Raw genomic sequence first — 15537 nt, forward strand, 5'->3', positions numbered from 1 at the left:
TATAGCAGCAATAACAGCTAGCTAACATGGCTGCACATCTGGAAATTGTTTCCATGGAAAACAATAAGCACCCTATAGAAATTATATTTGTATATTGATAAATAGATAGATATTTAACAAAGCAATATTATATTGCTCTCATTTTGTTTAATATTTTTCATCCTTCAGATTATCCTAAAAATTGGATCAAAGAGTTTAATTTTATTTTTATTTTAGGACATCAAGAAATCTGCACAGTCATCAACATGAAGCCCCCTTAACAAGGAAGCATCTCCAGGTCACTGGATATGGCATTGTAAGGGACAAAAGAGGATTCTACTTTCCATCTGTAATAAACATTTTGCTAAAGCAAAGGGTTGTATTTTTCTGTTGTGGCTTTCTTGCTTTTAAATTGTTCAAAACCTGTGATATTTCATAGAAAAACAAAGAGTCACGAGGGATGTTATAGTTAATAATATATTGCTTTAAAAATTATATAGAACTCCTAAAAGAAAATATGGACAAAGCAGATCTAATAAATCGAAGCACTGAAATACCACCATAGAATTTATGTGTGACCTCATATACTGTTTTCTTGGATCTCAAATCATTTAGCTTTTCTAAAGAATTTTTTTTTTCAATTTACCATGTGATCATGTGACTGTAGTGAGTGCAGGGAAATTCCACTTCAAGAGGTTCAGGCATTAAAAGGTAATTTGGGGGATGCAATCAGAACCCCCAAAATATATAAGTGCAAAAGCCAAGGAGCTAGTCGGGATGCTGAGTTTTCCCTTTCTGTGTGGTTAAAAAAAAAGGGAAATGCTGAATGAGCAAGGCATATTTTCTTTTTTTTAACCCGTGTATGTCAATTTGAGCTATTTAGAAAAAAAAATTCCCTGCCCCCATCCTGCAATTTATGTTTCCTAGAATGGAACTGGAGACTCCAATGATTTCTGGCGAATTGAAGTTGTAGGAAGAAAGGATGGGAAACGTATCAAAGTCCTACGCAGTCAAATACGATTGATTCATCTAGCAACAGCCTGTATCTTGGGCTCGACTGGAAAGACACTACCCAAATGGTAACTCTTCAAATGTCTAGCTAACTTTGTCTTAAACCAGACATGTCAAACACAAGGCCCGGGGGCCAGATGCGGCCCGCGAAGTGGTTTCATGTGGCCCGCGAAGCCATCCTGGAAACAGTGAGGGAACGGCCCCCACTGCCTTGGCCCTGGCCCAGAGACCCTCCTTCTGCCAGAGACCCTCAGATCTGTCCCACTCCTGCCCAGGCCCCCATAGGCACCCTTGATGCCAACGATGTAGAGCTGGCCACACCCACCCAGTAGGCCAAATGCACTGTAGCCACGCCCACCCAGTAGGCCACGCCCACCCTGGCCATACCCACCCGGCCCCCTGTGGGCAACCACAATGCTGATGCGGCCCTCAATGAAATTGAGTTTGACACCCCTGTCTTAAACCATTGGCTAACTTTGCTTTGCAGTTATTTTAAGAGACCGTTTTTCATTAATCTTCTAATTATGTCTTCTAATTTCTAATTTAAATTAAACAACAGATAATTTATAGTCATATAGGTTTAGAGCCATATTCTTCCTTTAGCCTCAATAGCTAATTTAATTCTTTATTATCCTATATTAATACACTTGTATTATGTTGTGGCTTTAAAAAGAAAAGGGCTCATATCTGCTGTTACATAATAGGAAATGCTGGAATGAGACTGCTTGTGTACAGGTATTGGCATCTAGGACAGAAATTTGTATCGGACAAACCACAAATATCAGCCTTCTAACTCCTTGTGACAGGTTTCAGTGTGAAATGTCAATGTTTTTCATAGAAGAAAAGATCTCTACAAAAAGATGTGTTGAAAAGAGTCAAGAAATGTGACAGCAAATTGGGATTAAATTGATTAAAAATATTTGTCTTTCACAGGGGCTGGGAACAAGTGGAGGTCACTTGCACTCCATATCAGAAGGAAACTCCAAATACTCTTTGGAATATTGAAGATCACATTAATTCCAGATGTATGTGGTAGTAACATGTCATTAAAATACTGGATATTTTTCCTACATGTTCTGTATACTATGAGAGTGATACCAGAAAAAAGCTGTCTTAAATTATCTGGCACGCCTACACTAGGGTGACCCTTGTTTCCTCATCTCAAAGCCTTAGAAAAACAAAAAGTGGAACATGCTATGATTCAGTTTTAATTGTCCAGGGGTTTAGTGGAATGAGGGCTTGAGGGTAATTTGACCATTCAAGATTTGGTTGCATAATTTGTTTCTTTTTGCTATTTCAATCATGCTGTTCTGCTGAATGTAATTGAGTACTGAGAGAATGATTGTGCAGATTTAATGTATAAGATTCATCTTAAAGTGTCTTCTTTTCTGCAGTGCCCAATATCAGTTTGGATGTTTTGAAACCTTCCTTTCCAGAAATACTGCTGGAATCTCACATGGTTATGATCCGGGTAGGTAGATGGTTTAGGCATTATTGTTTTAACATTCTAATTAAAAAAATAGTTTGGGCCAAAATAGCAGAAGATGCAAGTCTGTCTCTCTAATCGGTAGTTTTCAAGACACTTTCAATGATCTGGGGAGGCTGAAGATTAATATATTTTAGATTGTAGCATATGCCTGTAAAATATACTGTAGATACTTAAAGAAAGATAAACTATGTTATATAGTTTATTAGTAATATTTTAGCAAGTGGAAATATTTTTAAAAAACAGATTGAGTTTCTTGGCAGGTAAGAGAATTGCTGATGAATGGAAGGATTGGAAACTTAGTATTTTTGATTTCAGACTTTTATAGCGCCTTAGTCATAAAAGGCAAATTATCCTTTTATCCTCACTTTGGCCAGCTTGATTTGGACTGAGAATCAAGTTGCTCTGAGTTGCTCATAAATAGCATTTTCTAATTTGTAAATGTTAGTCAGAGCTGTTACTAGTAACCAATTCAGTATTAATTCATTTTCATGGTAACTATTATTGGTGTGGTACTAGATAAGGCTGAAGCGGTAGGCGTGAGCCTAAATGGATTCCAGAAGATGGTAGAGGGCAGGAAGGCCTGGAGAAACGTTGTCCATGGGGTCGTGATGGGTTGGACACGACTTCGCAACTAACAACAACTAGATAAGGCAGTTATTTATATTCCCAAATCTATCCATATTAGAGGATTAGTATAGTTATTGGATGATAGTTATATTTCTGTGCATTGGAACTACTTTTTTGCTTTTCTTATTTTTCTGGTTCATCAATAAGGAGATGACAGGAATCTGCCTAAGATAATTTTATGTTTATTTTTAATTTCAGTTTACACAAGCAGCAGGGAGCGGGGAATGTATCACCCCAAGATTGCATAGGGCTCCTTACTATTTACATACAATGATATAATGGTTTATTGTTATTCATGAATCCTCTAACTTATTTTAGGGGAAATAATTCTTTTTGTAAAAATAAGGATACTTTGGCGGTGTAAAAGCAAAGTTAATGAAAAATCTCCATAGTTTTCACTATGGAACATCTTCTAAAGCATTTCTGGTTGAAGGTGGGCTGAGTTAGGCTATCACTACCAGAAGGCAAAATAGGATATTTAGTAAGAGAGAGCAGTGAAAGATTGAACATGTGTTGTGTGTACACATATGTCTGAATAAACTTTCCAGAGGTGGCTAATGCATTATTTACTATTATATGAAATCAGTTATCGTTTAAGAAATCATTCTTAAAATATGAGAGGTATAGTGATCCATATATATATACAGTATAACAAAGGTTTTGCAATATAACTGATAACTGTGCCTTTTATTTCATCTGAAGGGAAATAGTGGCCTTAAACCAAAGGAGAATGAAGTCACATCAAAACCCTGGCATTGGCCAATCAATTACCAGGTATATGATCAGCATCGATGTTGAAGAGCTCTGTCTTCATCTTGTTTTTAAAATAATAGCATGAAGAATTGCTGTTAGTTCTTTTTGCCTATTTACAGGATGCATGTTTAAATGACATCCGCACACCCAAATCTCATTTTTCTTCTTTGGTAGTTCTTATTGCTGTATTTAGAGGCTGTTATTTATACAGACGTTTCTGGAATGCTGGTTGGCAAAAACATATGAAGGTCATGCAGAACTGTTCTTGGAAAATATTTCACTGCAGTTAAACCCAAACTAGAATTGTTTTATAAATATAAAATTCAGGCGGTGCTTGACTTACAACTGGTTATTTAATGACCATTTGAATTTACAATAAATCTCTCCAGAGCTATTTACAAGCTGTTTTTGGAATTACAAACGCTCACCTGCAGATCATACAATTGTACTTTGGGCTCTCGGCAACTGGCTCACCTTTATGGCAGTTTGCACTGTCACACAATTACGTGACCATGATTTGTGACATTTCTTCCAGTTGCTAGCATTTATTGCTGGTTTCTGACAAAAAACACCCATTAGGGCAGGGGTCTTCAAACTCAGCCCTTTTATGACTCATGGACTTCAACTCCCAGAATTCCTCAGCCAGCATGCCTGGCTGAGAAATTCTGGGAGCTGAAGTCCATGAGTCATAAAAGGGCCGAGTTTGAAGACCTCTGCATTAGGGGAAACGGATACTCTTAATGACCACAGTGTTTTCTTAATGCCTGCAGCATTCCCTTAACCACCATTGCAGAAAAATAGTCTTAACTTCAAATCCATTCAGGTGATGCCTCCACTTGCAATTTAAATGATTTACAAGCATAATTCTGGCCTCAGTTATAGCTGTAAGTCAAGAACCACCTCTACCTTTTTTCTCTTATGATGTAGGGAAAATCAATTAACTAAAAAAATGAGGGCTAAAAGTGAACTCCTTTGATCACTTCTGATTCAGCCATCTATTTCTCCATAGGGTCTGCGTTTTTCTGGTGTCAATGAAACAGACTATAGAGTTTATTTGCTGGGAAACCCGGTAAGCAAAAATGGGGTTCTTTATCTTGAGATTTGATGAGTCATCTTTGACTCGAGCTCCCTGGAATGTTTATTCCACCTGAGTAGTTTTATTTATAATCTTTTCATAATTGTAATCCTTATCTTTTGCTTCTTTATAATTTATGTTGCAAAACACAGTTTGGTGTAGTGGTTAAGGCATCAGACTAGAAACTGGGTGAGTCTGAGTTCTAATTCTACCTTAGGCACAAAGCCAGCTGCAAGAGCCGATCACACTCTCTCGGCTCTAGGAAGGAGGCAATGGCAAACTATTTCTGGAAAGTCTTGTCAAGAAAACCACAGGGACTTGAACAGGCAGTCCCCAAGAACAGGACACAATTGAACAGAAGAAAAAAAAATGCACTGAACAGCCTTATTTACAGTATTTTGTTTTTTTTTTAAAAAAAAAAACCCAGGTGATTTGGTGGATGAGTCTAATCGCTATTGGATTATATCTTACAATGATAATATTTATATCAGTGGTTGTGAAGCGAGGAGTTCAGCTGACGGCTGAACACAAAGGTAAGACCAATTTTCTTCTTATTATTATTATTATAAATTCTTGCTTTGAACTCTAAAACAACAAATGTAGCCAGTACTGTATCACATTTCCTTCAGAGAGAGATTATTGAGAAAGGGAGAAAAGGGTGGGGGGTTATCACTGATGCTGAGATCCCAAAAAGCAAATACAAAAAACTAAAACTGGAAAATTGGAGAGCTATCAAGAATTATTCACTATTCCTTGCTCCATTAATTATGCACTTTAGGTTCCTTAACAGTTGGATACGGTGTTTATCACTAAGACTGCATTGTTCATAGAAATTTATGTTCAGATGACTCTAACTAGAACAGCAGCTCCCAACCTTTTCTACACCCCTAGAACGCTTCTGATATTTTCTCGCACCTCTTACAAAAGTTTGAAATAACGGCAACCAATTATGTACATAAGGTAAAGGTAAAGGTACCCCCCGCACATGCGTGCTAGTCGTTTCCGACTCTAGGGGCCGGTGCTCATCTCCGTTTCAAATCCGAAGAGCCAGCGCTTGTCCGAGGACGTCTCCGTGGTCATGTGGCCGGCATGACTAGACGCCAAAGGCGCACGGAACGCTGTTACCTTCCCACCGTAGTGGTCCCTATTTTTCTACTTGCATTTTTACGTGCTTTCGAACTGCTAGGTTGGCAGAAGCTGGGACGAGTAACAGGCGCTCACATAACACTATAATTTTGAAAATGCAAGTTTCCACACCCCCTGGAATATCTCACACCCCGAGGGGGTGCGAGCACCCCCCAGTTGGGAACCCCTGAACTAGAGTGTTCCAGCTTTTTAATTACTTAACAATAGCCTTTACCTGTGTACTTTCCCTTAATTGGGTTGGACTTCAACATATAAGATTCTATGACTTTTGGCCAAATGAGTTTGTTATTATGGGAACACATAATATATGTGTGTAGCACAAAACTGGAGAAGACTTCTCCAGATGCAGGTAATCTTTGGCTTATAACAGTAATGGGGTCTGCTTATTTTTATGTTATGTTATGTTATGTTATGTTATGTTATGTTATGTTATGTTATGTTATGTTATGTTATGTTATGTTATGTTATGTTGTTATGTTATGTGTTATTTTTATTTCTTATATCTCCTCTTTATTATTTTTAACAAATAACTCAAGGCAGAAAACACACCCAACAAACCTTCCTCCTCTTATCCTTCCCCCCCCCCCACAACCACAGGCCTCTGAGGTGGGTTCGGCTGAGAGGAAGGGAGTGGTCACCTGACTGGCTTTCTGGTCTAAGGTGGGACTTGAGCGCACGGTCTCCAGCGTTCTAGTCTGGTGCCTTAATCACTAGACCAAAATGGTCATAGGTTGTGATAGTTATTGTAAAGTGGATTATCATGTGACCAAAACAAATTTATGACCTTTTTTTGTGATGATTGTTTAGTGAATTACCATGGTTATTAAGTGAATCTGTGGTCACTAAACTAATACCACAGTCATTAAGCAAACCCACTGTTCGCTCTAGGGCAGTTTTGCTAAAAACTTGATATAAATGCTGCTTTTGGGGGGAAAGCCATCATAAATCATGGTTATATGTCTACAGGACAGTGCAAACAGTCATGAGGGCTGCTTGCCAAGTGCACAAAATGCAATGATATGAGTGTGTGTGGATGTGTGGGTGTGAAATGATTGTTGGAACTTTGGAACCTGGTCATACGTACCTTTTGAAGGGTCTATTCTAACTCTGAACAACCGCTAAGCGACTGGTTGTAAGTTGAGAACTATCTGTAATCATGAAAGTTCATGTGGTTTTTGCTTGGAATCATGATAGCTTTCAAAATGCTCTTTGGTCTACTTATTCATAATGGTTGTTAGTATTCCAGTGGCTTTCTTTACCTAGCTTGGTGCTGTAATGTTTTCTATTATGCATAAAGGAAATATATCTGATTATTAATAGTGTGTAGTCTCTTTTGTTTTTTTGAAAGCTTTCCACACAGGAAGCGTCAGCAGTAATTCTGTCCAATGAACCCTTAATGTGGCAAATCTATGGCATTTAATATTTACACAGTCCCTAGGATTAGATCTTTTTATGATGTTTCAAAGGATCCAGTGCTTGTACTGTATACAGCTTTGAGATTAAATAAATGTCAGTGAAAACATCCTTAGGTATATGCATATATTACAGAGCTTGCTCGAGTTTTGCTGCATGGTGGAGGAAGGATTATCCTGGGATGGTTTCTCCATTATTTTCCTTTCTTCATGATGGGCAGAGTGCTCTATTTCCATCATTACTTCCCTGCCATGCTTTTCTCCATCATGTTGACAGGTAAGATTTATAAATCTTCATATATTAGAAATTAAATATGGTAATCAGGTTACAGGGAGTCTTCAAAAGTGTGAGTGTAAGTGATGATGCTATTTACCTTAACACATTGTCTGTTTTGAAAAGGTTCTCAGGAAACAACTTCTTTATCAACATTGAGACCATTGTAACCTAGAATTTAGGAAATTAGGATACAAAATACCAGCAGTTATTCAATAGCCCTTTGCAATCTACCGTCCTATTTTCATCATTTCTGTATTGATAATGTGGATATTAGAATGATCATTAGAATGATTAGGAACTGTTTCAAATAGGAGTTTGATAAAGATTCTAAAACAATTTGCCCTCAAGTGTGTTGCAGAAATACTTTATTTTTACAATGCTTTCTAGGTGTATTGGTTAAGAATATTGTTAAAAGCTCAGTTCTGAATATTCTCATTTTTATCTCAGGATATCAAACACTACAGGTACTTCTTTTTAAAGCCTTGTTACATCTTGCCCATCACTTATCCATCACTTGCCCCCAAATTTCCTGCCTGAGGCCTGCATGTTCTTTTCCACAGATTTTTCTTTCCCCATATAAATCTTCCAGAAATTGCTACCAAGTTGTGATTTCTAATGAGAAGGGGAAAACCGATTAAATGCATGAATGGCTGTCATATAAACTGCATTAATTTAATCACAAATCAAATTTAATATGTTGTTCTTTTCCTCAGGGATTGCGTGGGATGTATTCCTGAAATTTTGTGCTTGGTTTTTATCAACCAGCATCCAAGCTAAGAAGATTTATAACTACGGGATAGCAGTGTTGGTCATGCTCAGTATGTATAGGTGAGAATTAGTTCTTGAGCTGCTCAAAAATATATTTAATTAATTGCCTGAATCTCTAACCACACGTCACTTCCCAGGAAACTTAATCAACCAGGAAGAACATTTATTTTATTTATTTATAAAACTTGTTGGCTGCCCATCTTACCTTAGGATAACTCTGGACAGTTTACAATCATAATAGATAAAAATAGTGTAAATTAAAAACATAAATTAATACAAAAGCAAACACTGCACCCCAATTCAAAATGGGGAGGAAGGGAGCAGGATGGAGAGGGGAGGTGGGATTTGTTGTTAATTGATCAACCACATCCACTGTGATGTTCCCCTGTTGATGCCCCAAGCTAACTGGCAGAGCCAGGTCCTTAGGCTCTTACAGAAGGTCTGACGGCTTGGAGCCAATCTTACTCTGGGGGCAGGGTAAAATGTTCCAGAGGACAGGTACAATGGCAGCGAAGGCCCTTTTTCTGGATTCCACCAGACCGATGGGGCCTGCAAGCATGTCTCCTCTGCCAGCACAGGCGGGGTGGGCCAATCCCAGTGGCTCTAAAACACAGATGACTGAACTGACAGCTCAGTTTAAAGGACCTTGTTCACTTCATTAGAGCAACAGATTCAAATTCTTCCCAGATAATTGCAGCTCATAGGATCTGTCCAATCATATTCCAACTCCGAGTGAATCTGAGTAACTTTATGAGATAGAGACTTAGAACAGAACTTACAGCAGCCTGTAAACATTCTCCAGGTGGGAATCCAGGAGACTGGGACTGGGTTATCTTAAAAGGGCCACCAGCCAGCTCTCTGCAGATATAATAAGAGTGAAGAAAAGCTACCTTTTCTGCCTTTAATGTCCCTAGGTACTTCTCAAGCAAAACTCTTACCCATGTTTGATTGGGTTCACTCTTCATTTTCTTCCAACAGCACTCTTAAGGCATCTCCTATGCCATTTCATCTTCTATGTTCCTCAAGAAACCAAGGGACCCTGCATGATCCATGTGCCTAGAGAGTCTACATAGATGCAATAAGATCTAAGGCCATTGCCACTCTCTTGTCCCAAGTGGAGATTAATCAGGTTCCAGAGCTCCAGGAACAATTCCAAACTCCCATGGAAACCGTGTCCATTAGACTGTAAATAGATACTATCTTCCCATAGAGGGTGCAACACCAACAAGGAGTGATTCCAGCAGCTCTATGGCGGACCTTAAATGGCTGGAAACACGGGAGTTTTAGATCCAAATTTTTTTAAAAAGAAAGGAATAAAATAGAAGAATAGATGTGGTGAAACATTTCTGTACCTTTGATGATTGCTATGAAGAATTTTCTCTTAAACATTTCTGAGTGGAGACAGTGAACTATTGAAGAAGGAGGCAGCAGTGTGGGAGAACTTCTGACAGAAAGGCCCATTGCTCCAGTCATTTGAGTCAGCTGCTACTTTAACATTTGAACCATCCAAGCAATATCAGTCTATGACAAGAGACTGATGGTAATATTCCCCAAATCCAGATCATATTACCACTACTCAGAAATATTCCCTAAATATTGTAATATAAACAGCTTTTCTTTGACAATTGCCATTTTTTCTTTAATTCAGAATTCATTGAACAATACAATTAAATCACATTTGTCATATGTTATAAATGTTATGTACTATTAGTTAGGCCAACCTAGGGGATGCTGAGATGCCTTCTGCTTTTATTTTATTATTTATGTGTGTGTGTGTGTGTATTTTCCACAGCTTTTACCTCTTCCATCCTCTATCCTATGGGATGACAGGACCTCTGGCTTCTGATCCCAGCAGCTCAATGGCGGGCCTTAAATGGCTGGAAACATGGGAGTTTTAGATCCAACTTTTTTTTAAAAAAGAAAGGAATAAAATAGAAGAATAGATGTGGTGAAACATTTCTGTACCTTTGATGACTGCTATGAAGAATTTTGTCTTAAACATTTCTGAGTGGAGACAGTGAACTATTGAAGAAGGAGGCAGCAGTGTGGGAGAACTTCTGACAAAAAGGCCCATTGCTCCAGTCATTTGAGTCAGCTGCTACTTTAACGTTTGAACCGTCCAAGCAATATTTAAACACTCTTGCTGTCTTATCAAGACAACATACAGCAATGTCATAATGTGTGATTTTGAGGATGCATGTGTTTCAAAAAGATGTAGATTATGCAATCTGTCTCTGTTCAAGTGTGACATGACACACAGGGAATATCAACTGTGTTTTTTTAAAAATGGTCTTCTGTAAATGGGATAGTTCAGAACCAATAATTTATAGTGTTTTTAAAGGGAAGTTGTCTCTCCGTGTGTACACATATATACCCTCAAGAGGCATCTCTTTCTTGCTTTGATCTTAAATGATTGGACTTAAATGTTTCAGCTGGTTGAGGCATTACAGGTTTCTGTGCATTCCTTTCTTCTAAGACAAAAGGCAACAAGTTATTTCTATTTTTGGATAATACTTCTGTCTCTGAGCACTAACTACTAGTTGCAGTTAAGAAAATCTTACAACTACCAAGAACATTCAAGAGTTATTAAATTATAAATTCCAGTCATCACACCACTATTCTGAGGATTTTTTAAATGGAGAGATGTTATGTTTTGGTCTCCATCTCTAAATTCCTCTGAGATGCCTTTTGAGCAAGGAAGGCTGCAAAGCTGCAGAGATTATATAATAGCTTAGAGCATTTGCTGGTGCTGGCATTGATCCGATTTATCCCATCACCTGAGGGAAAGCTGACGTGAATGAATGTAGATTGTGCAAAATAAGTGCTAATACTGGGTTATTCTTTGTTAAAGGCATAATTATTTTGAGAAGTCTTTTCCTCTTGCTATATTAAGCTATCTGGAAAAAGGTTTCTTAGTTTCAGAGTAGTTTGATAATAGAACAAAACTTCGTAGAGGAGGGAGTTTTTGTGACTGCATTTGAAGGAAACACTGAAAAATAATCTGACTAAAAACATTTCACTCTCAATTAGTGTGCAATGCACCAGAATTTTTTCAAATGAATTTGGCTTCAGCTTTCATTACATTGATCACCTATGTCCAGATAACTGAGATATTCCAGTAATTCATTTTAGCATGTGTATGAAACTTTGAAGCCTCCCAAATTCTATTCTCCATGCCATCCTTCATTAATTGGCTATCTTGGTTGGCATGGAGAATGCTAATATCCCCATGATATGATTATGTTGAGTAAAATTTAGTTGTCCCAATCCATAAAAGAAAGGAAATGCAATTGTGTTTATTAGTCTGGCTTAATCTAATACTACTGTCACAATGTGCTTGTGTTGGGTTTCAATTTTTATTATTTGCAGCCTTCCCAAATCTGACAGCCTCCAAATACACTGGATTACAACTGGGATTGCACAAGTACAGCCAAGCTCTATAATGTCTGCATATTATAGTCTTGGATCAACTGGCAAGCAACAAGTTGAGAAAGGCTACTTTGCATAATGATAAAAAGTCACAGGTTTCTTTTATGTGTCTTGTTGAGCATTATAAAAATCATTGCAATAGATGGTATATTTCCTATGGCAAGACTCCATCTTTTATTTGGTAATGAAAGACTCAGTGATATACAGGAATAAAACAGGAAAATAGAAATAGCAGGTAGAGATGACTGCTTAGAATTTGCTGTTTCTTCTATCAGCAGATGGAGCAAAACAGGAAGACTTCATGACATTAGCAGCAGTTCAATGGGTTATAGGTAGATAATTTGATAGCAACAGTTGTTATAAATTCTTGATAGCAACAGTTGTTATAAATTCTATTATGTGTTCATGTGTTACTCTTGATTAGATTTCTAAATCAGGTTCCCATAAAATGGTTCTGAACTATTCATGTTTTATAGTATGTGTGCTCACACGATTAGAATGTACTTGGCTTTTTAAAGGAGGGCAACCTTTTTTATCAATTAAAATTATACAAAATAGCATTTTAACAATTTAATTTAGGATTTCAGCAAGGCTGCTGAACTCTTTTCTTCTGGATTCTGCAGTACTCCAGTGGATAATTCTTCAGGGTAGCTTTGCCTGATCTTCTGAAAAATCTGATCATTCAACACATACGTGCTATGGCTAAAAGGCAGTACTGCGTAGAACATTTTTTTTGAACATGTATAAAGTAGTTCCTTTTGAATTTGATGCAATAAGACTAGTTTTCCATTGTGCAAAGAGAAATATCTGATCTGACATTACCGTAATTGCTGTCATTCACAGCATAATGTCAATAAATCCAATATTGCAAGCTAGCACTGGGTGACCTCTTGCCTGCATGAAGATAGTCCCCCTTAACTCTTCTACCATCACATTGCAAACATTTGGTTTCTGTAGGAAAGAGTAATTCTAAGTGAATGTGCCTTAGCTCAGTATTTTGTACTTGGGATGCATTAATACATGTTCCTACTATAGTGTGCCTTTCCACACATCTATTATTGGCCCTCTTGTACTTGGAAATCTTACCTTAATTGAATTTTTTCTTTTACTGTATATAATTAACCAGCTTCATTCATTGTTTTGAAGCCTTTTTCTTTAGAACTCTTGAAATATTGTACTAAAAGAAGTATGCAGATCAAAGAATGAGTTGGCTGCAAAATCTCCTTTGAAGTAGGCCGTTAAGATTATGCAAAATATTTCTATTATTTCATAGTAATCAGTGGTATTGCTCTTCCCAATGTTTGGATCATTCACTTTCCTATCAGTTACTAAAACCATATGACTCCGCCTATTGTTTCTCTTCTTCTCATTTGTGGTCTTAATGGAACATAGACCATTTTATCATGATTAAAGGCATGACTAAATAATATTTTTTTTTGTTTTGAGTCCTTGTCTTTCCACATTAGGATGGGACTGCAATTATGACACCACAAATGGGATAAGGAAGGCGAAGTCAGCAATGCTGTACATTCTCATTGGGGGTCATTATGGCAGTGCAGTAGCCTCTCTTGATAGCAATTTTTTTTTAAAAAAGGGTTTTATTCCTATGGTTATTGTTCAAGAAATTCATGTCTGAAAAAAGTCACGTGATTGATAGGAGCCCTGATGCCTTTCTTTATACAATCTGTATTAAAGTAACGTCAACTCTGAAGTTACAAAACAGTGAATAAACTTTTGATTTCTCTAGACTTTTTCATCTATTTAAAAGGTACACAAGAAGGAAAGATGGAAGAAATAGATGCCATTAAAAGCATAATCTTAACATGGAGTGTGGGAGGAGGTTGTGCTCATTCAAATGAGGCTTTTCCACATACGGAAATGGTTTTAAGATTTGCAGTCAGACTCTGGTTTCAATAAGAAATAAACTGGTCAATCCCCCATTTAAGAAAAAAAAGCTATTATTTCACACTCTCTGCCCGTAGGTAAAACTCACTCTCCTACATTATGAATTTCCTTATTGATGCTGCTAATACTGAAGTTGTTAGTGTGCTTGGTTGTAATTTGCATATGATTACTGCCTGTATGTTTAAGTCACTACATGTCATTGCTCTTCAGTGTACATGGTATTAATATAAGAAAACTGCCTTTGAATTGGCACTGTTTTTTTAAAGAGGGTTAATTGATAAAAAGATTACATTTCAATTTTTTTAATAAATAAGTTTTTTTGTCTCAAACATTGATTTCTGAATGTTTTTCTCACTTGAATGAAGATGAAGGCTAATACTGATGAATATTAATGTTGGACATAGAATCACTATTTTCTGGGGCATTCTTTGTTTTTTGTTTTGTTTTATTTTTTTGTATTACCACCTCACCACCAGTTTATTCTGATTTAAGAAAAAATATGCACATGCATACATGTGATATAAATTTGGACCACTACTAGATTTATTTCTGGTTTTCACTGTTTGAAATTTAGTACTGATGGAACAACACTTATATTTGGGGGTTCCACATGGTCCCTATTTCAGTATTAATCTTCCAAGTTGCTATTGAGATCCATATCTTAAACCAATCAGTTGTGTTGCTTATATTACAGAAAGCAGTTACATGCAGAGTCATAGAACAAGAAGTTCAAAACAAGAATAACTGATGTAATTAAGTAATGTGTGCTCATTATTTATCTAATATCCAGCTGAGGGACCCGGCTGGAAACAGTGGGTGAATGTTCCATAAAGGTAAGTGATAAAAAGGTTTAATGCAATGCAGAATCATGTGAGAATTTCTTTGTAAATTCAGAAGTCACTGATGCAATTATTTTTGTATTACATTTTATGTTATCTAGCTTTACTCACCAACACCTTATCCATTTAGTCAGTGGTAGTACCATAATTCAGCAAAGTTTGTGCTTTTTCTTCTACATCCTGTTGATTGTGAAATATATTTAAATGATAAATGGAAAAAAGCTGAGGGAATTTCTTAAATAGTGATGTTAGAACATAGAATAACAGGGTTGGAAGGAACATTCTAGTCTTCTAGCAATCCAGCCACCTTATGCCATTCCAGACAAATGGTTGTCCAATGTCTACTTCAAAAGCTCCAGTGATGAGGAAATTTCTCCTTAGTTCTAGGTTGGATCTGTAATGACCTTCTACCTATTACTTCTCGTAAGATGTTGTTACATTTTATTTATTTTTATTTATTTATTTTAATCCCATTTATATCCCACCCTTCTCCGAAGACTCAGGGCGGCTTACAATCTAAGCAACAAATCAATGTGCTTACTTGTGAAAAGAGATAATGGACACATGGCATAATGAAAGATCAATATCTTTAGTAGTATACCTCTTACATGCAGTAGAATGAATTGTTAATCCTCTTGGCATAGTAGAAAATATCCCCCTTCCTGCACAGTGTACATAATACCTGATATAAGGGCCCACCCATTGCATTTATACATTTGAATAATTTCTGCTTTTAAAGGCGATGGTTTCTCAAAATGTATATAACAGAAACAGTGACACAAACATTAATCCAACCAAACATGCAGATACAAAACTCATTTGCACTC

At 37.0% G+C, this 15537-nt stretch overlaps 1 protein-coding gene across 1 annotated transcript in view; it reads left to right on the forward strand.

Annotated features, from left to right (window-relative positions):
• POMT2 (protein O-mannosyltransferase 2) overlaps positions 1–14676 on the forward strand; it is a 34410-nt gene extending 19734 nt beyond the window's left edge. The window contains exons 12-21 of the mRNA XM_083375448.1: positions 217–295; positions 907–1058; positions 1924–2015; positions 2385–2461; positions 3809–3880; positions 4869–4928; positions 5362–5467; positions 7629–7769; positions 8483–8597; positions 10330–14676. Of these exons, the coding sequence (XP_083231574.1) occupies positions 217–295; positions 907–1058; positions 1924–2015; positions 2385–2461; positions 3809–3880; positions 4869–4928; positions 5362–5467; positions 7629–7769; positions 8483–8597; positions 10330–10435 (1000 nt within the window). The 3' untranslated portion in view covers positions 10436–14676. The remainder of the gene's footprint in view (positions 1–216; positions 296–906; positions 1059–1923; positions 2016–2384; positions 2462–3808; positions 3881–4868; positions 4929–5361; positions 5468–7628; positions 7770–8482; positions 8598–10329) is intronic.
• Positions 14677–15537: the final 861 nt, after the last annotated feature.

This window comes from Vipera ursinii (genome assembly GCF_947247035.1).
Source record: "Vipera ursinii genome assembly, chromosome: 1".
NCBI classification, from domain to species: Eukaryota; Metazoa; Chordata; class Lepidosauria; order Squamata; family Viperidae; genus Vipera; species Vipera ursinii.